We start from the raw sequence: 23,568 nt of genomic DNA on the forward strand, positions 1-23,568 counted from the left end.
AGCTTCCGGGTTGGCAGGGGAGGTGGGGGGAGGGGGCGGTCAGCCGTCCTGGTCACGTGAACGCGCCGTCACGTGACTGCGTTCGTGGGCTACGCCTAGGGGGAAGCAAGATGGCGGCGCACCTGTCCTACGGACGAGTGAACCTGAACGTGCTGCGCGAGGCGGTGCGTCGCGAGCTGCGAGAGTTTCTGGACAAGTGCGCGGGAAGCAAGGTGAGCGATGGGAGGCGGCGACACTGCTTTCCAGCCCCCCGTACCTCCTGGCCCAATCCGGTGCCCGATTGCCTGAGCTGGTGCACGAGGTCCCTGGGGCTTCCGAGGAGGGGAGCGGGCAGGACCAATGCGCGGGGGAGAGGGGTCTGCCGGTGGGGCTGGGGCACACGGCAGGAGTCGGCGTGGCATCGCGATTGCTTTGTTGCAGCAGAGTAAGCCACTGTGGTATCCCAGGCCATCGTGAACCTTATTTATGTCAGGTGGCCCTCAGATCCAGAGGGGCAGTTCTGGTGCCCCCTGGGAACCGGACGAATGGGGCGGGCCCGGCCCAAGGATGTCTATGGGCCAGTGAACATGCCTTAGAGCGATCATGCATGTCGTACCTTTAAAAGCCTGTGTAGCACTAGCATCTTAGAACCTGCTGCTCACACGTATTATGAAAGAGGTTGTAGTTATTTGCGGTTTTAACGTGACTTTTCTAGGGTTTGTTTCTCCTGTTAGACGTTTACTACCACCCAGCTCACGACTGAGAAATTGTAGATCAAGGACTTAATAGGATTTCGTCTAAGTGGTGTCATCTTTCTCCTCTCTCCTTAGGGTTTATTTGTCACCCTAAGTAACTGGCAATACAACTCCGGAAAGGAAAGGAAAACTGGGGAATCTCAGGAATCGGTTTTAGGAAGAACAGAACTTCAAGAGATGGAGTGGGTGCTAGCAGCCATTGAGAGAAAAAGGCAGGCTAAGCCCTAGGTGCCCAGTTCAGGCTCAAGAAATGATACTGAAATCTGAATACAATCACGGATTGGATCAATGGCAATATTGTGGGTGTAATATTGTGCTGTGGTTTTGCCAACTGTTACCGTTGGGGGAAACTGGGCAGAGCACGCAAGGGCTCTCTCTGTAATATTTCTTACAAATAAAAGTTAATCTACACTTATCTCAGTAAAAATTTCAGTTAAAAAAGGGAAGAAGAGGGGTGCCTGGGTGGCTCAGTCGGTTAAGCCTCCCACTTCAGCTCAGGTCATGATCTCATGGTTTGTGGGTTCGAGCCCTGCTAATAGGGGTCTGTGCTGACAGCTTGGAGCCTGCTTTGGATTCTGTCTCCCTCTCTGTCTGCCCCTCCCCCACTTATGCTCTGTCTCTGTCCCTCAAAATAAATACATAAGGGAAGAAGAAGAAATGACACTGGAGATTAGCAGTAATAATGTTCATGGGAGCCCAGAACAATGACCCATGAGTTGTCAGCTGAGTTCTAGACTGGGGTTCTAGTCCCCTTATACTATATGTAAGGTCCAAAGTCCTTACGTGGCCCTGGACATGTTACTTAAACTTCCCAAACCCTTTAAAACTTTCCTCTTCTCTCAAAATAAGATTCGTAATACCTACATCCAAGGTTTTAATTTTATATAATTGGATTATGTGACATTTCCGTGTAAAATGCTAGACTGAACTATTGCCATTGGCAGTTTCCATCTGGTTCAATCTACTCGTTAATACCATGACACAAATACACAACAAACTACAGTTCCTTCTTCCTGTTTGAGGATGGTGGTTATGTCTTAACTTTCCCGTGACAACAGTAACATCCTTGTCCAGATCCTGTTTTTCTTTAGACCTGTAAGATACGAATATGATTAGAGCCAGTTAAAATTTTTGCTAATTCAGTTGGAAGCAAATATTTCTACTACGTCTTCTGACTGCTGTTTTCTGTTGATATTGTTGAAATTCCTGATATTAGCCCTAACAAGAGAAAGTTTCTCCCCTCCTACAGGCAATAGTTTGGGATGAGTACCTCACAGGACCATTTGGCCTGATTGCACAGTATTCACTACTGAAGGTAAATGAGCTATTTGGGTTTTGTTTGGGGATTAATAATTCTGTACTTTAGTAGTAATAGGATTTTACATTTTTCCTGAGTAATTGACTTGCAGAGTTCTTTGGTGTTTATAGACACTGGTGCTGATGCATGTCTAACATTTTTTATACAGTGGCCACTGGCCAGTGATTTTATACTGATCCTAATTCTAGAGGAATTACTAGCATTGTGCTATGTGACCATCACCTGGTGTCATTGACAGGTCATCATGTGAGTCATTTGAATTCAGATGCAATAGCAGTGACTTAATCCTGAAACTTTGTCCTTTATACATCTGGCTTTGGGGAATCTCAATTTTGCTGATGAAGCATTATGCACTTTTGGCTGGGAGTGTTTATGATGACTGAATCTGGATATGATAGGTTAAGTACAGGGTTTTTGTTAACCTTTTGTGTATGTGTTTTCTTAGGAACATGAAGTGGAGAAAATGTTCACACTTAAAGGAAGTCGTTTGCCAGCAGCTGATGTCAAGAATATTATTTTTTTTGTCAGACCCAGGCTAGAGTTGATGGATATAATTGCTGAAAATGTGCTCAGGTATCTCCCAGAGCTTCTGTTTGGACCAAGAGAGGTTGATCCTTCTCAGGGTTTTAACATACCGAACTCTTCTTTGCAACCTCCTTGTCTTGGCAGTGAGTCGGAAGGTGGTCTTTTAGAAAACTGGGCAGGCGTGAAAGAACGTAAGAGGGGAATGGGAAGCTCCCATGAACTTGTTCAGACAGTTGGAGAAGGGGGTCATCATATAACCCCGTTTTCAGGACAACTAAAAATTTGGACCTATTATCGGTGGGAAGGACCCTGATTAAAACTACAAAATCTCTAATGGTCATCTTTCAATACACTGTATATAGTGTGCTCGAATTTCATAAGCAAAATAAGTATGAGCCGATTAAAATTTAACGTAGCATCCAATCTATAGAGGAAGTTCTTAGCCCAGTTTGCACTCTGTGGTACAGTTGATTGAAAAGGCCCTTAAAATCTTAAAAGCATATGGGCTATTTTGGGAGGCCCACTGTCAAGGAGACTAGAGGTGGAAGTCAAGAGTGATCTTCATTTTTCCGTAAGACTGTGTCACCGCGTTGGTTTGGTTAAAGAACCATCTGTTTTCAGTAAGACACGGACATCCTGTTTCAATAAACCTGAGAGCTTAATGCCCCATAAATGGTTTAAGAGAAAGCTAGAAAATGCTTCACAAAACACTGGCTGTGAATCAACGCCTCTTTCCTCTCAGGGAAAAAAAGAGAGAGAGAGAGAGAGAGCCAACTATGCAGCAGTTTGAGTGCGTTTATCCGATGCCCATTTATTTAGCGCCTGCTGTGTGCCAAGCAACAGGCCAGGCTCCAGGAATAAAATAGATGAAATAGTCTGCGACTGGAAGGTGCATGCAAGCTAACAAGTGTTACTTCTCTTGCAGTGAAGACAAACGTGGCCCAGCAAGGGATTTCCACATCTTGTTTGTTCCACGACGAAGTTTACTGTGTGAACAGAGGTTGAAAGACCTGGGTGTTTTGGGATCCTTTATTCATAGGGAAGAGTACAGCCTAGACCTCATTCCATTTGATGGGGATCTCTTATCCATGGAATCAGAGGGTGCATTCAAAGTAAGTTTGACATTTAATTTCAGACTTTATTATTATTATTATTATTTTTAAGTTTACTTTGAAAGAGAGGCACGCACATTCCTGCATGTACAGGGGAGGGGCAGAGAGAGAGGGAGAGGGAGAATCCCAAGCAGACTCCGAGCTGTCAGTGCAGAGCCCGATGTGGGGCTCGATTCCATGAACCGTGAGATCGTGACCTGAGCCGATGTCAAGAGTCAGACGCTTAACCAGTTGAGACACTCAGGTGCCCCTGTGCTTAATTTTTTTACCACAGCTTTATTGAGACAAAATTCACATACCATAAAATTTACCCTTTTAAAGGTGCAGTTCAGGGGCGTCGGGGTGGCTCCGTCGGTAGAGTGTCCGACTCTTGGTTTCAGCTCAGGTCATGATCTCATGGTTGGTGAGACTGAGCCACAAGTCGGGCTCTGTGCTGACAGTGAGGAGCCTGCTTGGGATTCTCTCTCTCTCTCTCTCTCTCTCTCTCTCTCTCTCTCTCGATCCCTCTTCCCTGCTCATGCACTCCCTTTCTCTCTCTCTCAAAAATAAAGTGTGCAGTTCATCAGTTTTCAGTATGTTCACAGAGTTGTGCAACCATCACCACTGTCTAATGTTGGAACATTTTTATCATCCCGTAAAGAAACCCTCTGCCCATTAGCAGTCACTCTCTCTCCCCCAAGCTACTGGCAGTCCCTAGTCTTGTGCCGTCTGTATGGATTTGCCTGTTCTGGAGATTTCTTATTAATGAAGTCATATACGTGTGGTCCTTTGTGTCTGGCCTCTTTCTTAGCCTCATGTTCTCCAGGCTCATCCACGTTGTAACAGGTGTCAGCTCCCTTCCTTTTGATTGCCAAATAGTGTTCCTTTGTAATGATCTCCCACACTGTGTTTACCGTTCATCTAGAGTGGACAGATCATGATTTTTCACTTGTCGGCCATCACGATGCTGCAAACGTTAATACAAGGTTTTGTAGTGCATGTGTTTTCATTTCTGTTAGACATACCTAGAAGTAGAATTGCCGGGTCATATGATAAAACTCTGTGTTTAACGTTTGGGGGATCCACAGTGACTGCACCATTTTCTGCTCCAGCCAGAGGTAGATGAGGGTTCCAGTTTTATATCCTCACCAACCTACCATCGTCTGTCTTTTTGGCTTGCCATCCTGGTGAGTGTGAAACGTTATCTCATTGTGGTTTTGATGTACATTTCCATAGCAACCAGTGATGCTGATCACCTTTTCATGTGCTGATTGGCCATCGGTATGTCTTCCTTTAAAGAAATGTCTATTCGCTCCCTGACACGTTTTAAAAATTGGGATATTGTATCTTTTCATTAGAAGAGTTGTAAGAATTCTTAGTATGTTCTGGATGCAAGTCCTTTTTTATCAGATACCAGATTTGCAAACATTTTCTCCCATTCTGTGAGGTTTTTTTTCACTTGGTAAAAGTGGGGTCCTTCAAAACACACACACTATTTTTTTTTTCCCACCACAAAAAATGTTTCTAAGTAAGCTTCACGCCCAGCATGGAGCCCATTATGGGGCTTGAACTCACAACCCTGAGATCAAGACCTGAGCCGCGATCAAGAGTTGAGTGAGCCACCCAGGCGCCCTTCCTGACAATTTTTAATTTTGAAGTTCAGTTTATCTGTTTTTTCCTTCTTGTTGCTTATGCCTTTGATGTCCCATCTAAGAAGTCATTGCCTAACCCGGGGTAACGGGTTTTCTTCAAAGAATTTTATGGTTTTAGTCTTATATTTAGGGCTTTGACCTATTTTGAGTTCATTTTTTTTCTGATGTGAAGTAGGGATCCAACGTCATTCATTTGCGTGTGGCTGTGCATGTGTTCCCGCACCGTTTGCTGGAAGGTGATGGTATTTTCCTCATTGAATTGTCTTGGTACCCTTGTTGAAAATCGGTTGTCCATAAGTGTAAGTGTTTATTTCTGGTGTCTCAGTTCTTTGCCTTAATCAATATGTCTGTCCTTATGTCAGTACCATACTGTCTTGATTACTGTGGCTTTGTAGTAAGCTTTGAAAGTGAGAGATGTGAGTCTTCCAAGTTAAAGTAGTTAAATATATCACTTTTCTTTTAGCTTGTGCTTTTTTTTTTAATGTTTGTTTATTATTTTTGAGAGAGAAGGAGAGATAGAATGTGAGTGGGGGAGGGGTCGAGAGAGAGGGAGACACAGAATCCAAAGCAGGCTCCAGGCTCTGAGCTGTCAGCACAGAGCCCGACATGGGGCTCCAACTCACAGAGTGATGAGATCGTGACCTGAGCCGAAATCGGACGCTCAACTGACTGAGCCACCCAGGCGCCCCATTAGCTTGTGCTCTTGAGTGTTAATAAATCCTTTTCCACCCTGAAGATATAGAAAATCGTATATTTTCCTTGGAAAGTCTTGAAGTTTTGCTTTTTATATTCAGGTTTTTAAGCTAGTTTGAATTGTGTGTTTTATGGAGTGTGTGGTGTGAGGTAGGGGCTTGTTTAACTTTTTCCGAACGGGCAGCCCGTTGTTCCAGCAATGGTTTTCTCCACTGAGTATTTTCAGCATGTGTTTATAGTGAATGTGCACGCCTTCTCCAGTTCTGAGTTTTCTTGCAAATGTAATTTTATGTATTTGTTTTATTTACCATCTTTATTTCAAAGAACATTTTCTCTCATAAGAATGTTACCTTATCTGGGGCGCCTGGGTGGCTCAGTGGGTAAGGCCCGACTCTTGGTTTCACCTCAGGTCATGATCTCACAGTTTGTGGGTTCAAACCCTGCATCGAGCTCCATGCTGATGGTGTGGGCGCTGCTTGGGATTCTCTCTCTCTGTCCCTCCCGTGTGCGTTCTCTCTCTCTCTCTTTTTCTCTCTCTCTCTCAAAACAAACTTTAAAAAAAAAGGAGTATTACTTTACATTTAATAAAATGATTTGAAAGAGTTTGAAAACATTATCCTTGCACAGTGATACATTTCTTTGAGTAAGAAACAGTACAGAGTGAAAAATAAGCCTCCCTGTTCTCAAGCTGCCAAATCCCTCCCAGAAGCAATCACGATTACTAATTCTATTCTTTTTTCAGAGATGCTTTACATAACTGCAGCTTATAGTATATGTAAAATACTCTCCTCACTTTTATACAAATGGTGTCATATCCTATGTAAGTTTGGTATCTTGCTTTATTCTCTTAGTGATATATCTCAAGGTTAATTTATACCATACATGAAAATGCTTCTGTATTTTTAATTTTTTTTTAATGTTTATTTTTTTGAGAGAGAGAGACAAAGTGTGAGCAGGGTGGGGCACAGAGAGAGGGAGACACAAAATCCAAAGCAGGATCCAGGTTCTGAGCTGTCAGCATAGAGCCTGATGCAGGGCTTGAACTCAAACCGCGAGATCGTGACCTGAGCCAAAGTCGGCCACTTAACTGACTGAGCCACCCAGACGCCCCGTTTGCTTCTGTATTTTTATTTGAAGTTGCATAGTGTTCCATTGTTTGGAGGTATCATGATTTATCAAACCAGTCTCCTTCTGAAGGACATTTCGGTGTTTCTGACCTTGTGCTTTTGGAGGTGGTGCTATAGTGAATAGTCCTGTACACGTCTGCCCCGAAGCTGTAGGCTTTAAATGTGCTTTACTCTCCTTTGACATTTGTCTTTTAATTTTGCTTGTGGTAGTTTTTGCCATGTGTGTTTTTCAGCGGAGTCACATTTGCCCATATTTCCTTCCTAGATTCATGGGCTTGTGATGCTGCTGGTCTGGACACTAGAACTTTTTAGAACCTCTGGTGTTGTACAAAAAATTATTTGGAACTTTTTCTCCCCCAGTGCGTTGTTACAGTGATCATCGCCTAAAAAGAGTTTACTTGGGGCAGTAGATTTCATTTGGCCGCACTGATTAATTTGAATAACGAAGAGACCTTCTTGGCTCCTTTTTTGCCACATTCCCTGATGTTTTGCTTATATACTGAATCTCATCCAAGGACCGTACAGATTCCCCCTCCCCCCAACATTTTGTGTGAAGAACCTCAGACATACAGAAAAGTTGAAAGGGTTCTACAGGAAACACCCACATACCCATCACTGGGATTCCAGCACTGCCATTCTGCTGTATCTGCACCCTCATGTATCTGTAATGCTGTGCCCACATGTAATTAATTCACATCTGTGTAATTAATGGGAGTTGGTAGCAGCTGAGGAAGACTCGTCCTGGCATGAGGAAACTTGCCCAGAGGAGAGATTTCCTCTTTGTGTTTCTGGTGATTTGCAAAAAAAAGGACAATTATTTTCTGCTGCAAATTTCAAGCTCTTGGTTTTGTACGTTCACCTCAGATTCTGTTTAGAAATCAACGATTTTGCCTGGATGGTAAAGCCTCAAGTTCCACCTAATGCTAAATGCAACCCCGATTTCTTTTTTTTTTTTTTTTTTTAACGTTTATTTATTTTTGAGAGAGAGAAAGAGAGACAGAGCATGAGCAGGGGAGGATCAGAGAGAGAGAGAGAGGGAGACACAGAATCCGAAGCAGGCTCCAGGCTCTGAACCGTCAGTACAGAGACTGATGCAGGGCTCGAACTCACAAACTGTGAGATCATGACCTGAGCCGAAGTCTGATACTTAACTGAGCCACTCAGGTGCCCCTCAACCCTGATTTCGGATGGAGTTGATGTAATTTTTACGTATTTATGTGATTTTAAGTAGTGAGCATAATTTAGTGGTTTTTGGCATCAAAAGGCACATGGAGATCTTTCTGTGCTTTGGGGATGTGATTGTAACCTTCTCCATCATTGTACTGTGTGAAATGTGGGAATCAGAGGTCAGCCGGTTGACTGGGTCTGGCCCGTTCACAGCACTCAAGAACAGTGCTTAACGTATTGTGGCCTTCGTATGTACACATACAAATCAGTGTCTATAAATCTGTCTCCTTTGTAAACACTGTAGGTATGTGGGATTTGGAGGTCAAAGAATATGTGTATTGAAATGTTAATGATACTAACATTTGTCCCTCTCCAGATGTCCTCCTGGCTTGAAATTCCACAAACTCACAGTAGAGTTAGGACATTTAACACAAATAATCACCCCATCACCAATTATTTTAGAGCAAAAAATTCAAGATTAATATCTGTTAACTTTTATTTATTTATTTATGTATGTATGTATGTATGTATGTATGTATGTATGTATATATGTATGTATGTACTTATTTTTGAGAGAGAGTGAGTGTACGCATGCATGCCCCAGGAGACAGAGAGAGGTGGAGAGAGAGAATCTTAAGCAGGCTCCGTGCCCAGCTCAGAGCCCGATGTGGAGCTCAGTCTCACAACCCTGAGATCGTGACGTGACCTGAAATCAAGAGTCAGACGCTTAACCGGCTGAGCCACTCAGGCACCCCGTTGTTAACGTTTAAATCTTTTTTTTAAAGATACACTTGTGGGGGCACCTGGGCGACTCAGCTGGTTAAGCATCCAACTCTTGATTTCAGCTCAGGTCTTGATCTTGTGGTTTGTGGGTTTGAGCCCTGCATCAGTCTCCATGCTAGCAGTGTGGAGCCTATTTAGGATTCTTCTCCCTCCCTCTTCACCTCCCTCTGCCGATGCACTCGTGTGCACGTGCACGCGTGCACGCTCTCTCTCTCTCTCAAAATAAATGAATGTTAAAAAGAAAAGAGACTCATAAAAGAAATACCTGTAGTGGTAAAACTTTTTAAATTAAAAATACGAATGCTATTTGGGAGATGTTCCCTAATTTTTTCTTCCTTGAATTTTGATCTCACTTCTGCTCCAATCAGAAGTTCTAAGCAATTTTGCCAGAAAGTGTCTCCAGACATTCTTGATCTTGGCCTGGCCCGTTCACTGCAGTGTTAAAATACCCCAGACCTGGAAGAGCCATCATCCTTCACTGCTTCCAGTAGTGACCACACACTCATCAGTGTCTTTGGGGGACAGCCCTCCTCCCTCCCCGGGGGGGAGTGCACTAGTGCTCTACTCTGTCTTCCCTGATTCCTCTGGTGTCCTTTCCCTCCTGGCTTTGGAGGCTAGAGACACATTGGGTGGGTGGGTGGAGGGCAGGTGTCTGGTGCTGTGTACCATTTTGACTTATGAATGGGTGATATTTGTGAGGGGGGAAAGTCCAAACAATTCCAAATGATAAAAACTAACATTTATTTATTTATTTATTTATTTATTTATTTATTTTAATTTTTTTTTTTTAACGTTTATTTATTTTTGAGACAGGGAGAGACAGCATGAATGGGGGAGGGTCAGAGAGAGAGGGAGACACAGAATGTGAAGCAGGCTCCAGGCTCTGAGCTGTCAGCACAGAGCCCGATGCGGGGCTCGAACTCACGGACCGCGAGATCATGACCTGAGCCGAAGTCGGATGCCTAACCGACTGAGCCACCCAGGCGCCCCCAAAACTAACATTTATTAAGCACTTACTGTAGACTTTAAGTGCTGGGGTTAAATGTTTTACATGCATTTTCTTCTCACTCCTTATGCTTTGTGGACGATATTCCCTTCTGCTGATGGGTAAGCTGAGGCACGCAGAGGTTGTCTCACCGGCCCAGGGAGCAGCTGGGAAGTGGCCCGGCTGGGGCCCAGATCAAGGCTGCCTGAGTCTAGAACCGTGCCCCACCCCCCGACGAGGATCAGATCTGAGTGTTTCCCCTCTTATTTCCCAGCTGGTCTTGTGTGCATTTTATTGGCCTTTACAAAATAGACCTTGTATATTTTATGTCATAAAATGTATTTTCTAAAAATGAGATCATAATCTAAAGATTCTTCAGCCACCCCTTTTCACTTCTCAAGACGTTAGGACCTTTGTTTGTTGGCAGCATATGTGAAAACCTCGTGTTTGTCAAAACGGCTAAGTACCCTGTCGTGTGGTCCTCTGGGGCTCCAGGGGTCAAAGAGTATGTGCCTTTATGGGTATTAGCATAGGGCCTTCCCAGAATGTCCTGCCAGGGTCTACACTCCCCATGGTGAGTGGGAGAACCCATTCCCCTTGTAAGTCTTTGTTAATCAGTTTACTGACGAGCTCGTAAAGTACACCTGGTGTGCTCGACGAACACTTTTCTTCCAGAAGGCTCTGCCAGTTGCTTCCACAGCTGCGTCTCCATGGCACCGCTGTTGGCCTTGTGCTCTAGACTCCCAAAGACCAGCTTGACAAAACGGTCTTGCATCCCCCTCTTTCCAGGCAAAGCGGGAAATGAGTGGAAAACCCCAGTACCAGACAGAGGCGGGTGCTGGCAAGCACCCTATGACTGTGGCCTGGCAGTAACCACCCTTCTCCCCCCCTCCCCCCCCCACAGGAATGCTACCTGGAGAGTGACCAGACCAGCCTCTACCATGCAGCCAAGGGGCTGATGACCCTGCAGGCTCTGTATGGGACGATCCCCCAGATCTTTGGGAAAGGAGAGTGTGCCAGGGTAAGAAGTGGCATGTGTTTCTGGGGTGAAGGAAGGGGTGCCCTGCTACCCAAAAGGGGAGTGATAGCAAGCTGTTTACAAATAAGTACAGCCAGTCCTGTCTGTGAATTCACCTAGTTGCTGAAATGTACTCGTAACCCCCCCAGACCGATAGTCACGGTGTTTTGTGGACAGGTCCAGGGTAGCAAAAAATTTGAGTTGTCCAATGTGCCTGTTCCCAGCTGACATCTCTGCCTTCTTGTGATGCTCTGCCTTCTTGTTTCATCTCTTGGACTATAAACGGGCACTATATAGTGCCGTGTGCTACTTAACGCCATATTTCTTGCACTTTTGTGCTTTTTATCGGTGATCTCACCGTTTCACATGGCCCCACAGGTAGTCCTAAAGCACTGTCCAGTGTTCCCAAGCTCAGGAAGGTTCTGGTGTGCCGTACGTAGAAAATACCTATGTTGGCTAAGCTTCTTTCGGGCATGAGTTACAATGCTGTTGGCTATGAGTTCATTGTTGGTGAATCAACAGTATATATTAAATAAGGTGTCTTTAAATAGAAACACACATTGATTAGTTGATAAAAATGTCACCAGAGGCTCATGGGAACTTAACCCCGTATTTCCCCTCAGAGCAGTGGCTCCGTATTCGCTAAGTCAGTGGTCATGGTGACTCTCCAAAAGTACCATGAATAACGAGAACAGACTGTGTCTGAGCTCATGCCTCGTTGAGTAGTGGCCGGTGTTGGGGTACATGTACGTGTTCGAGTGGGTGGCCAACAACAGACGCTCTTCTCTGTCTTGAGCTAAATTTGAAAATCAGCTAATTCCCAGGAAAGTCCCATCTGATCCAATGTTTGATTTCCAGCAAGTGGCCAATATGATGATCAGGATGAAGAGAGAGTTTACAGGAAGCCAAAATTCAATATTCCCTGTTTTTGATAATCTCTTGCTGCTTGATCGAAACGTGGATTTATTAACGCCTCTTGCCACGCAGCTTACGTATGAGGGACTCATTGATGAAATTTATGGCATTCAGAACAGTAAGTAAAGCGACATCTGTGTTTACTAACAGGTCACTGGATACAGACATCCGGAAGGTTTCTCCTTTTTTTTGAGATGCTGTCTTTGCATGTAAATCAGAGGATATTTGAGAAAATAAAAATACTGACTTTCGACTTTCAGACAAAGTCCAAGCAAAAACTGCTGTCGTCGGTGCCACAAGGGCTGGCCAGGTGCTTTGTGTGCAGGACTGTGCTTATCCCCGTGAGCTGTGGGCATGGGTTAGATTCAGGTGGCGTTGCAGTTCGGAGATTGTAGACCCTCCCGGCTGGCAGTTGCTCAGGAAAGCTTGTCGGAGAGGCGGCATTTGCCCTGGGTTTGCGGAGAGGGCACAGCGTGGGGCACACCATGTCATAAATGCAGGGACGCTACAGGGGAGATTGCTGTGGGGTATATCCAGGGAAGGGCAGGTAGTCGAGGTTGGGGACACCAGATGGAAGACTGGGGAGGCCGGCTAGCAGTTGGGTGCGACAGATTATTAGGTCAGAGGTCACTTTGGCCCACATGATGCTTGTTTCTGTCAGCATTTAAAATTTTAGAAACGTTTAGTAATAATCCTGATTGATTTATTTGTGACCAAAGTGTACCTTGATATGGGAAAAACTGAAACCTCTGTGCCATACGCCATTTTCCCTAAAGCCAAGGGCTTCCTTCTCTCCTGAGCTGGAGACTTCTGTTTTGAGCCTGGGCACTTGATCGGTTCTGCCGGTAAATTCACCCAGGTGCTTGTCTCCTTCCATTGTGGCTCAGGTTATGTGAAGTTACCTCCGGAGAAATTTGTACCTAAGAAACAGGGCGATGGCGGGAAGGACCTTCCCACGGAAGCCAAGAAACTTCAGCTGAATTCTGCAGAGGAGCTATACGCTGAGATCCGAGACAAAAACTTCAACGCGGTGGGCTCAGTACTTAGCAAGAAAGCAAAGGTGATCTCCGCAGCGTTTGAGGTGAGGCGGTCTGGCTGTCTTGCTGCGCCCAAGGTCACGGGCTAGACTGCCTCTCCCAGGAAGAGGGGCAGAGCCCCAGAGAGACACCCTCCTCCCCGCCCCCGCCGTGAAGCAGGGCGACAGCGTCATTGCACATTTCTCTCCTAAGGAGCTGTGCGTTTGGTCCTGGGGGCCCCACAGGCCTTCTTTTAGAACTCGTTCCCAGACCCACAACAGAAGGTTTTGAGCCCGCTCCTTTTTTGCAGGGTGGCAGGAGCTGGGTGTGCAGTTCACAGACTTGTGTCGTAAATATTTGCTTTACCCTCTTCTTTTTCGTGATTCCTACCTCACACAAGATGGAGCCAGCTGGGCCATAAATAAAAGATCCCCTATAATAGAACTTGCAGCTTGGGGTGGAAGCTCGAAGTTTAAGCCAGCGGGTAGGTGACGGGGGAGCCCCGCAGACATGGGAGGTGATAATGAGAGAGGCAGTTTCATTATCACCTTCCTGCCTCCTCTTGCCCGGCCACTGAGTTATTCTTGGGGGAACTCGTTTTGGAAACATGGAAATTCAGGAAGATGTTAAACCCTGAATATTTAGACTTTGGAAACATAAACTGGGAGAATTTTTGAAAACGAATTTCCCACCGAATATATATCAGATTTCATCTTTCTTAGGGATTATATTTATTAATTGATTGTCATATATATATATTTTTTATGTTTTAATTTTGAGAGGGAGAGTGCGAGCAGGGGAGGGGCAGAAAGAGAGGGAGACAGAATCCGAAGGAGGCTGAGCTGCCAGCACAGAGCTCGAACTCACAAACCGCAAGATCATGACCTCAGCCACCCAAGCGCCCCTGATATTCATATTTCTGAAGTTCCTTTTGGTTTAAATGATTACATTTTGAAAAAAAAAAATCACTAAACGAGGTTCACTTTTCCATGGACGATATTCAAGGTTGAGATCCAGCAGTAAGAATGAGTTTTTTTATTATTATTATAGAGGACATTTCTTGCTGCTTACGTTCCCCTCTTGACAGCGTTTCTGTGTTTTACTCGAAGCGCTTGTGGGTAACCTAATAGGGTCCCCCACGAATACTCCAGTGTTACTCCAATGTCTGCAGATACCACTCACAATCTGAGCCCGGGCAGAGGAGGAGAAACCCTCACGTTTGCTCTCTGAACTACCGACACGGTCATCAGGCACCACGAACTCCTCTTTTTTGTTTCATTCGTAACGTGGGAGCTGGGTTTGGCCTGCTTTATTTGTATCCCTTTCTTTCTTTCACATTGATAATAAATGAAACATCCTCTGAGCAACGCGCAGAACGGAGCGCTTTAAAACTACCTTCCCTGGGGCGCCTGGGTGGCTCAGTCAGTTAAGCGTCCGACTTTGGCTCAGGTCACGATCTTGCGGTCCGCGAGTTCGAGCCCCGCGTCGGGCTCTGGGCTGATGGCTCGGAGCCTGGAGCCTGCTTCCGATTCTGTGCCTCCCTCTCTCTCTGCCCCTCCCCTGTTCATGCTCTCTCTGTCTCAAAAATAAATAAACGTTAAAAAAAAAAATTAAAAAAAAAAAATACCTTCCCTGCCCGATGGGTCTGCTGTTCCATCCATTTCAGGAAAGGCACAACGCCAAGACGGTCGGGGAGATCAAGCAGTTCGTGTCCCAGCTGCCCCACATGCAGGCAGCGAGAGGCTCGCTCGCAAACCACACGTCGATCGCAGAGTTAATCAAAGACGTTACCAGTGAGTATCCTGTGGAGGGAAGGTTTTCATCTGGGGCCGACCTGCGCACACCGGGGTCATTGGCACTGTGACGCCTCCTTGGGAAAGGCAGCTCCGTTTTAACATGTTATTTGCAGCGTTAATTAAGTGTGTGCACGTTCATAGTTAAAAGTGTTCCATTCGTAGTTAACTCATTTTTTCCTGTTACTAAAACACTATAATCCTAAGACAAAATACTTGGAAGAGTGATAAGAGAAAAAAACTCTACTGAGAGTTTGCCGCCATAATGAGGCTCTATTTTTTCTATTTTTTTTATTTCTTCAGCCTAGTGTTTTCCCTCTTGCTAAGGGTTATTTAATCAGAGCAATGTGACGTTTCCACATTTGTTTTTGTTTTTCCCTTGAAAATCTCCTGCAGAATGGGTAGCGAGCTCACACGCTGAGTATTTTGAAAGAACTCAGAAGAGATATATTAAACCAAAGACGAGTTTATTCCTAAAACATGGGTGCCCCGTATTATGAAGTGTACTTTGAACCTGAAGTAAAACATGGTATTAGAAAATCAGTCTTTTGTTTTCATGTCCGTTGAAATCCGTTAAAACTGGTGGAATTTGCTGATGGTAGTGAAATGCTGGGGAGATTAGCTTTCCCTGTTAGGGCACAGTTCTTGAGATCTCTGTTGAGTCCTGAGGATCGCCAAGGGGTACAGCGGTCAACTACGTCTTGATGTAATTTAGGAGGATCGTGCTGTAGGATTTTCCATGTTTTTAGAAGATTGTTTTCAGATGACAATTTATTCGATTAAAAAAAACCTTTTTTTTGATGTTTATTCATTTTTGAGAGAGAGAGAGAGATACAAAGAGCAAGTGGGGGAGGGGCAGAGAGAGAGGGAGACACAGAATCCCAAGCAGGCTCCAGGCTCCGAGCTGTCAGCACAGAGCCCGCCGCGGGGCTCGAACTCCCGAGCCATGAGATCATGACCTGAGCTGAAGTCAGACGCTTAAGCAGTTGTGCCCCTCAGGCGCCCCTCCGATGACAATTTGAATCTTTTGCTTGCTTGCTTTTTTTGCACGTCTCGTTTCTTCATCATCTTCTGTGTAGAAAAACACAGTGTTCCAGTAAATTAACATTTACTTAATATCTAAGTTGCAAATTTGCTAATTACATTTTAGCCTCTGAAGACTTCTTTGATAAACTAACAGTGGAGCAGGAGTTTATGTCTGGAATAGACACTGATAAGGTATGTGAACAGTCAACTAGCAAATAATTGATGATTTGTTGGACGTAAGATTATAGCTAGAAGAGCAGCTGCTTTGATTCCCATGCCTAGCCTAGGTATTTTTGAGAGTGAGTGCAGAATGTGAAAATCTGGGTTTCACCAAGTAGCAGTTCCTTAACTTTGCTCTGTGCAAGGTGTTTTCTGCAGTGCATGGAGTGATGGAGACCCAGCCCTTGAAATCAGCAGTGTTTAAGGCCTGTAGTAGATAAATTAAGAGATTTGCTTTCTGAGGGAATTGGGTCATTTAATTCCTTTAAATATCCACTTCTGTTCATGTATTTAAAATTATTTCATTCACAGAAATTCCTCTTTTCTCTAGAAAAGTTCCAGACCGTATGGTCCATAATTCGCCGTTATAATTGAAGTAGATGCAGTCACACATGCCCCAGCCTCCCCGCAGCCTCTCAGGAAGTGGTCTGCAGTGTGTGGACGGGCGTTTGCATCACTAAGTGCATCCTCCACTTTGAAAAATAATAGTAAATATTAAGTTCTTTAGGTCCCCAAAGCGGACGGTGGTATGCATACGTATATATTTGTTTCCAGGTCAACAGTTACATCGAAGATTGTATTGCCCAAAAGCACCCACTGATCAAGGTGTTAAGACTGGTTTGCCTCCAGTCTGTGTGCAACAGTGGACTCAAACAAAAAGTTTTGGATTATTACAAAAAAGAAATTCTCCAGGTCAGTATGCTTTAAGTTACTCATTTACCAAGGGAGGAAACATCTTTTTTAAAAAATACTTCTTGGTATTTTGAATACCAAAAATACTTCCGAGCGCTTGGGTGGCTCAGTCGGTTAAGCGTCCCAACTCTCGATCTCAGTTCGGGTCTTGATCCTCAGGGTGGTGAGTTTGGGCCCTGTGTGGGACTCTGTGCTGGGTGTGAGGCCCACTAAAACAAAAACAAAAGCCTTTTTAATTAAAGCTCCTATTTTGATACATTGTTTCCACGGTCTTTTAAATTTTCTAACAGGTAGAGGGGTTGTCCTTGGTATTGATCACTATTTACTGTGTTCGCATAATGACACCTGATGTTTATCGAGCATTTACTGTGTGCCAGGCTCTACTGAAAGAGCTTTACTGGGGCTCCTGGGTGGCTCAGTCGAGCCGGTTAAGCATCCGACTTCGGCTCAGGTCTCACAGTTCGTGAGTTTGAGCCCCGTGTCGGGCTCTGCGCTGACAGCTCAGAAGGTGGAGCCTCCTTCAGACTCTGTGTCTCCCTCTCTCTCTGCCCCTCCCCTGCTTGCACTCTGTCTCTCTCTGTCTCAAAAATAAATAAACATTAAAAAATTTTTAAATTAAAAAAAACAAAGAGCTTTATTGTATTCATTCGTTTGACCTTCACTGCAGCCCTGTGTGTTAGATGCTGTTATCATCCCCCTTTTATGGATGAAAACACTCAGGCACAGAGTAGTTACATAGCTTGCCCAAGGTCACCCAGCCAGTAAGTGGCAGAGCCAGTGCCAAAACCCAGGGAACTGGGGTCAGGTGCCCATGCTCTTAACCAGACTGCATTTGATTCAGGAAGGGACCTTTTTGCAAGTATTCTGATAATAATTCCTTCGCAGACTTATTTAGAGTAAGCCTGTTTTACTTCATAATTAGGAAGAAGCCACCTTTATTTTAAAAAATTCTGCCCTCTGTTTGAAAACGTCTCAGGGAATATTTATTTGCTATTACCATCCACGATTAAATACATTGTTGTTAAAACTAAACGCTCATTCAGTTTTTTTTGTTATTCTCTCGTTTTGTCTTTTATTGTTCGTTTTTATTTTTTTAATATTTATTTATTTTTGAGACAAAGGGAGACAGAGCGTGAGCAGGGGAGGGGCAGAGAGAGGAGACACGGAATCCAAAACAGGCTCCAGGCTCCCAGCTGTCAGCGCAGAGCCCGACGCGAGGCTCGAACCCACAAACCATGAGATCATGACCTGAGCTGAAGTCGGACGCCTAACCAGTGGAGCCACCCAGGCGCCCCTCTTGTTTTGTTTTTAAAAAAATTACACAGATAATACACGCGTTCTTATCACATAAGAGTCTGGTAAGGTGTACCTGGAGCCAAATGGGATCCTCTGCCCCTCGCTCACACCACCTGCCTCCCCAGATAGGACCAACAGTTTGTTTGCGTGCTTCCAGACTCTTCTTTGCACTTTTGTACAAAGAATATTTACGTACACAGACTTGGGGGCGAGACTGGCTGGATCCATGTCTCAGCTCTGCTGCTCATTAGCCGTGTAACCTTGGGCCGGTTCTTTAAACTCCTCCATCAAATGGAGACGATACTACCACCTACCTCACTGGCTTATTAGAAAGATGACTGAGTTAATGTATGCAAAGCTCTTAGAACAGATTACTGCCGCCCCTGCTCACAGAAAGTATGTAAGTACTGACCATTGTTACTATTACCTACTGTATCTTTTCTAAAACAGAAGTAAAATCCTACGGTACATAGTGTTCTATTGTGATAGTTTTTGTCCTTAATATATCCAGATCTTTCTTGGCGGGATGTGTAGATGTCCCTCGTTCTTGTTTTTTAATATCTAATTATATCTCATATAAATACATAATTTATTTGTAAATTGGAAGATGTGTATTGCAAAGTACATAACACATTTATTTATTTATTTATTTATTTGATGCTCACTTAAGTTGCGTCTATAAATTCTGATTTTAAAGTAAAATCTTTAGGGGCTCCCGGTGGCTCAGTCGCTTAAGCGTCTGACTTCAGCTCAGGTCATGATCTCACAGTTTGTGGGTTCAAGCCCTGCGTTGGGCTCTGTGCCGACAGCTCAGAACCTGGAGCCTGCTTTGGATTCTGTGTCTCCCTCTCTCTGTCCCACTTCTCTCCCGCTCGTGCTCTCTCTCCCCCCCCCTCTCAAAATAAACATTGAAAAAAAAAAATAAAAATAAAGGAAAAACTTTAAATTCCTCTTCGAAACAGTGAGCTGGGTTCATTTTAATGGGTAGGCAGGTCTCATCCCCCGCAGACTTTGGTAACGTGACCTCAAGTACGAACCGAATTGATTTGTGGGAAGTGCTCTTTTTAGAAAGTGGCAGAAACCCTTTTCCTGATCTGACATCAATGCCAAACGACTTCTCTTGCAGACGTACGGCTATGAGCACATACTGACCTTATACAACCTAGAGAAGGCTGGCCTGCTGAAACCACAGACGGGGGGCAGAAACAATTACCCAACGATCCGGAAAACGTTACGCCTCTGGATGGATGATGTAAACGAACAGGTAAGACACACCCCTCCTCTTCAACTCAGTTTACCTATTGTTAACGGTTTATTGTGACCACATATGGTACTTGATTTACACATCCACCATGCATTTTCTAGAAACAGTTTTCTAGTGTGTTTGAGAAAGTAATGCATTCGCGTGTTCCATCTCCCAGAATCCCAGCGGGGAGCGGAGAGGGTGCTCTCACACTGGGTGGTTTGAGGAGAGTTTCGGGAGATGTGGGCAGGGTGGGAACCTGTGAAAGGAGTCAGTGGCGATTCCTTGCCAGCCTGGGCCCGAGGGCAAGGAGAAGGAGCTGTCGCAGAAACCCGTTCCACAACCTGGAGAAAAGAGCTGTGTGGAGAGGCCGCCTGACAAGACGAGGGATGAGAGAGGCCTGTGGTCGAGGGACACAGCCAGCCTCCAGCAGTGTCGCCAGAGGAAGCCAGGGCAATAACCCTGACGCCATGCTGCTGCCCACTCCCCAGGTTTCCATCCGGTGCCTCCCATTGGCCGAACCCGAATCGGGCACGGGAGCACGTTGGTATAGAGCCTGCGGGTTCGCCTCCTGGACACAGAGCACCGAGGAGGGCAGAGGGATCGAAAATATTCAGCACGTGTGGTAAAAATGTTGGCCAATACAAAAGTAAGACGAACAGTGAGGAGTCAGGTTCCCTCCACACCTAACCCAGGTTTTCCCTCAGAAGGAACCACTGTAACCATTTTTTTTTAATCTATCCTTCCAGGAAGAGTCTTCTGTATCTACTGACATTTTAACATAAATGATGAGTATTTTCAGAGCGCCTGGGTGACTCCGTCGGTTAAGAGTCCGACTCGGCTCACGTCATGATCTCGCAGTTTGTGAGTTCAAGCCCTGCATTGGGCTCTGTGCTGGCAGCTTAGAGCCTGGAGCCCGCTTCAGATTCTGTGTCTCTCTCTCTGCCCCTTCCCTGCTTGTTCTCTGTCTGTCTCAAAAATGAGATGAGATGAGATGAGATGAGATGAGATGAGATGAGATGAGATGAGATGAGATGAGATGAGATGAGATGAGATGAGATAGTATTTTCTACCACTGACCCTCAAAGCAGAGTGCACTTTGCTTTACATTTACTATTGATGCCAGTCTTTCTAAATTTCTTTTTCTTATTTTCTGTTTTTGGACTTTCATAGGCACTTTATCAGGCTGCCTCCTGCAACAAAAGCTAATAATTAAAAAGCCTCCTCTTCCAGTGGCAAAATTGGATTATCTTTCCCCAGCGGGAGTATAGATACTCTTGATTTCTACGTTGTACAGTGTAAACACTATGCTAGTTCCACTCTCTCACTGTTCTTTTTTTTTTTTTTTTTTTAATGTTTGTTTTTGAGAGAGAGAGAGAGAGAGCACATGAGTGAGGGAGGAGCAGAGAGACAGGGAGACAGAGGATCTGAAGCGGGCTCCGCGGGACTCGAAGTCACGAACTGTAAGATCACGACCTGAGCTGAGGTCGATTGCTCAACCGACTGAGCTACCCGGGCGCCCCTCCCTCACTGTTCTGATCTGCCCCTCCCCACCCCAACCACCACTTACCACTGTGTCTTGAAGATCCTGTGATCTACTTCATTCTTTTTTGTAAGTTTTTTTTTTTTTAATGGTTGCAGAGCGGTCTTGCAGATAAACCTTAATTTACGACTTGCCAGATTTCTCCTGCTAGAAATTCAGGGTGTTTCCAGTCTGTTGCTAGCACCCATGGTGTTAGTTTACCGGTTTGCGCTTCGGTCTGTGCTGGTACAAGCCCCCTCTGTAGGGTAAATACCTAAAAGTGGGACAGCCGGGTTCAAGGGGTGGGCTCGTTGTTACTCAGCTAGAGAGCGCCGGCTTACCCTCCAAGAAGTTTCTTGCCAGACCAGGTAACCTCGTTTCGTGGCCAGTACCTAGAGATGCTTTGAGTGGCGTTTCCAAGATTTGAGTGGGAAGCGAACCTCTGGCAGCTAAGGATTGGGCCCAGCCAGGGTGGACTGGAGCAGGACGTGGACGGCCTTGCTTTGTGTTTCTGCCCTCACAGGCAAATCGCGTATTTTGGGGTTCCCCGTAAGGCTACTGTTCAGTGACTCTGTGTCTCTATAGTCTTTTTTCCTTTAATTATTTAACAGAATCCCACGGACATATCCTACGTGTACAGCGGCTATGCCCCTCTCAGCGTGCGGCTGGCCCAGCTGCTGTCCCGGCCGGGCTGGCGAAGTATCGAGGAAGTTCTGCGCATACTCCCAGGGCCCCACTTCGAAGAGCGGCAGCCGTTGCCCACGGGACTGCAAAAGAAACGTAAGTCGGTGGCCAGCATCTGCGACCGCGCACCGCCGGTGGATTATGCGGTTGCCCCGTAAAGTACCCGGAAGTCAGAGTCTGGCGCACCTCTCGTTGGTTGCTGGTGGAGGGTGTGGGCACTGGAACCCGCCCTCCCCGCAGGAGTGACAGCTCTTAACCTCTGAGTTGAGGGTCTCCATAGTTAGAGAAAACGGTGAGATCCAGATCGAGTTCCTGAGTGTCCAAGGAATTGTCTGCACCAAGACCCAGTCACAGTTACCATTTTTTTTGCTCCTTACACACGATGCCGTTTTTTTAAGAGGTGGGATGAGAAACACCCATAATAAATAATTCTTCACTCTGAAATGTTTCCATTTTAGGTCAACCGGGAGAAAACCGAGTGACTCTGATATTCTTCCTCGGGGGCGTAACCTTTGCTGAAATTGCTGCCCTGCGATTTCTCTCCCAGTTGGAAGATGGAGGCACAGAATATGTCATCGCCACCACCAAACTAATGAATGGGGCCAGCTGGATCGAGTCCCTAATGGAAAAACCTTTCTAGGGTGCCCAGAGTCGAGTGAACTGTAGAGGAAGCTCGTTTGGAGAGGTCGCCACAAGGAAGGGAGACCTCGCTGAAGAGAAACGGAAGAACACAGAATTTACTTCGGGGTCAGCTTCTTAAATTACACGGTTTCCTCCTCTCTGCTTCTCTTTTGTGTTTCTAATTTCCGGAAGAAAGAAGACCAGAAGAGAATCAACCTGGGTAAAAGAAACACCAGTTGTTAACGTCCTAAGCTCAGGACCCTCCTTAGAGACTTCTGGAAGCGTGCGAAGGACAGTGGGGATGGATCGTCTTCTGCCGCTGCACACGGGGGGCCAGTGCTTAAAATAAGGCAGGGACTGAGGAAGTAAAAACGAGAACTAGAAAGGCTCACCCCTGATTGAATAGTACCGTCTTTCCCGTCATGCCCAGGGCAGTGGCTGAGTGTGGAGGCAAGAGCTCGTCTCGTCTCAGAGTTGAGATTTCTTTCTCCTGCAGAGCCTGGCACGTTGTATTTGGTGTCACCCCCTCCGTCATATCCGATCGTGAAGGCAAGTGTTGATCCCTTGTGCTTTCTGCTTTCACTTCCTCCGCTTCGATAAAGCAAGAGGCCTGGAGGGACTTCTTTCTCCAGATCAAAGCTTATGTATCATCTGTCTGACCAGCTAAACTCCTGTGGCTCCCGTACTTCTCAAGGGCTTGTTACGTTGAGGGGCATGAGGATTGGGGAGCAGCTTCCTGGGAATTTTCTGAGACACTTTTCCAAGACACTTGCTTAGCACACGTCTTATAAACTCCAAGACGTTTCCGTGGCAGATGCCTCCACCCGGGGCTTCAGTTTTCTTCCCCGGCCATCACGGGCCCCAGCCTCCAGCTGGTCCCACCCGGAGCAGTCGTGACGTCAGCATTTGCCGACGCCATCTCCACGGTAACTGCCCCCGCGTACTTGTGTGCCGCCGCTCCACACTCGGCCTCTGGCAAAACACGGCTCCGCTTCAGTCCCTGGTCCGGTACCTCAGCCTCTTCTGGTGCAGCTCGTCGATGGTCTTGGAGACCAGCTGCTCTTGCAGGAGGCGGTTAGTTAGCCGTGGGGCGGAGGAGTGGGGTGTTGGTGGAGAGGCTGGAAATCGGCGTGCGTCCCCTGCCTCCCTCCTGCTCCGTCCCAACGCCTGGAAGAGTTAAATCCAAGAAGGGGACCAAATGGATGGCTTCGTGGCCCTTGCACAAGTCTCCCCTCTGCCGGGGGACCACAGTCAGCATCCCTTCTGAGGCAGGGTGTGGTTTCTGTTGTTCATTAGTAACCATACATGTTTTTTCCTCACTTTGTTTCATTAATGAAATTCTGTCAGCTCATTGCATGTTATGAGTGAAAGAGAAATTCTATAATAAATCTCTTTCAGAGTGAGGTGTAGAAGAGGTCATATTTAAGAGATTTCCTTCTCACGCATT

At 45.7% G+C, this 23,568-nt stretch overlaps 1 protein-coding gene across 3 annotated transcripts; it reads left to right on the forward strand.

Moving 5' to 3' along the window:
* The first annotated feature begins 58 nt into the window (after positions 1–58).
* Positions 59–23,524, forward strand: VPS33A (VPS33A core subunit of CORVET and HOPS complexes). Of its 3 annotated transcripts, XM_025933285.2 has the most exons (13): positions 60–212; positions 1,984–2,049; positions 2,498–2,625; positions 3,503–3,689; positions 10,980–11,096; positions 11,952–12,126; positions 12,896–13,089; positions 14,691–14,817; positions 15,968–16,035; positions 16,618–16,755; positions 19,178–19,315; positions 21,428–21,596; positions 21,959–23,524. In XM_025933285.2, the coding sequence occupies exons 1-13, from the start codon at positions 111–113 to the stop codon at positions 22,138–22,140; spliced, it is 1,791 nt and encodes a 596-aa protein (XP_025789070.1). In that variant the 5' UTR covers positions 60–110; the 3' UTR covers positions 22,141–23,524. The 3 variants fall into 3 exon arrangements, with proteins under 3 accessions (XP_086537718.1, XP_025789070.1, XP_086537719.1); XM_086681592.1 differs by lacking the exons at positions 21,428–21,596; positions 21,959–23,524 and adding an exon at positions 19,786–20,251 and having other exon boundaries at positions 59–212; XM_086681593.1 differs by lacking the exon at positions 21,959–23,524 and having other exon boundaries at positions 21,402–21,431.
* Positions 23,525–23,568: the final 44 nt, after the last annotated feature.

Source organism: Puma concolor, chromosome D3, assembly GCF_028749965.1.
Source record: "Puma concolor isolate L17-30 chromosome D3, mPumCon1.1.hap2, whole genome shotgun sequence".
Taxonomy (NCBI): Eukaryota; Metazoa; Chordata; class Mammalia; order Carnivora; family Felidae; genus Puma; species Puma concolor.

Bases quoted from the DNA above. Each gene is read 5' to 3' on its own strand.
- VPS33A (XM_025933285.2), top strand. From the start codon at position 111: ATGGCGGCGCACCTGTCCTACGGACGAGTGAACCTGAACGTGCTGCGC. The intron at 13,090-14,690 runs GTGAGGCGGTCT...CATCCATTTCAG, and splicing joins TGATCTCCGCAGCGTTTGAG to GAAAGGCACAACGCCAAGAC. The intron at 16,036-16,617 runs GTATGTGAACAG...ATTTGTTTCCAG, and splicing joins CTGGAATAGACACTGATAAG to GTCAACAGTTACATCGAAGA.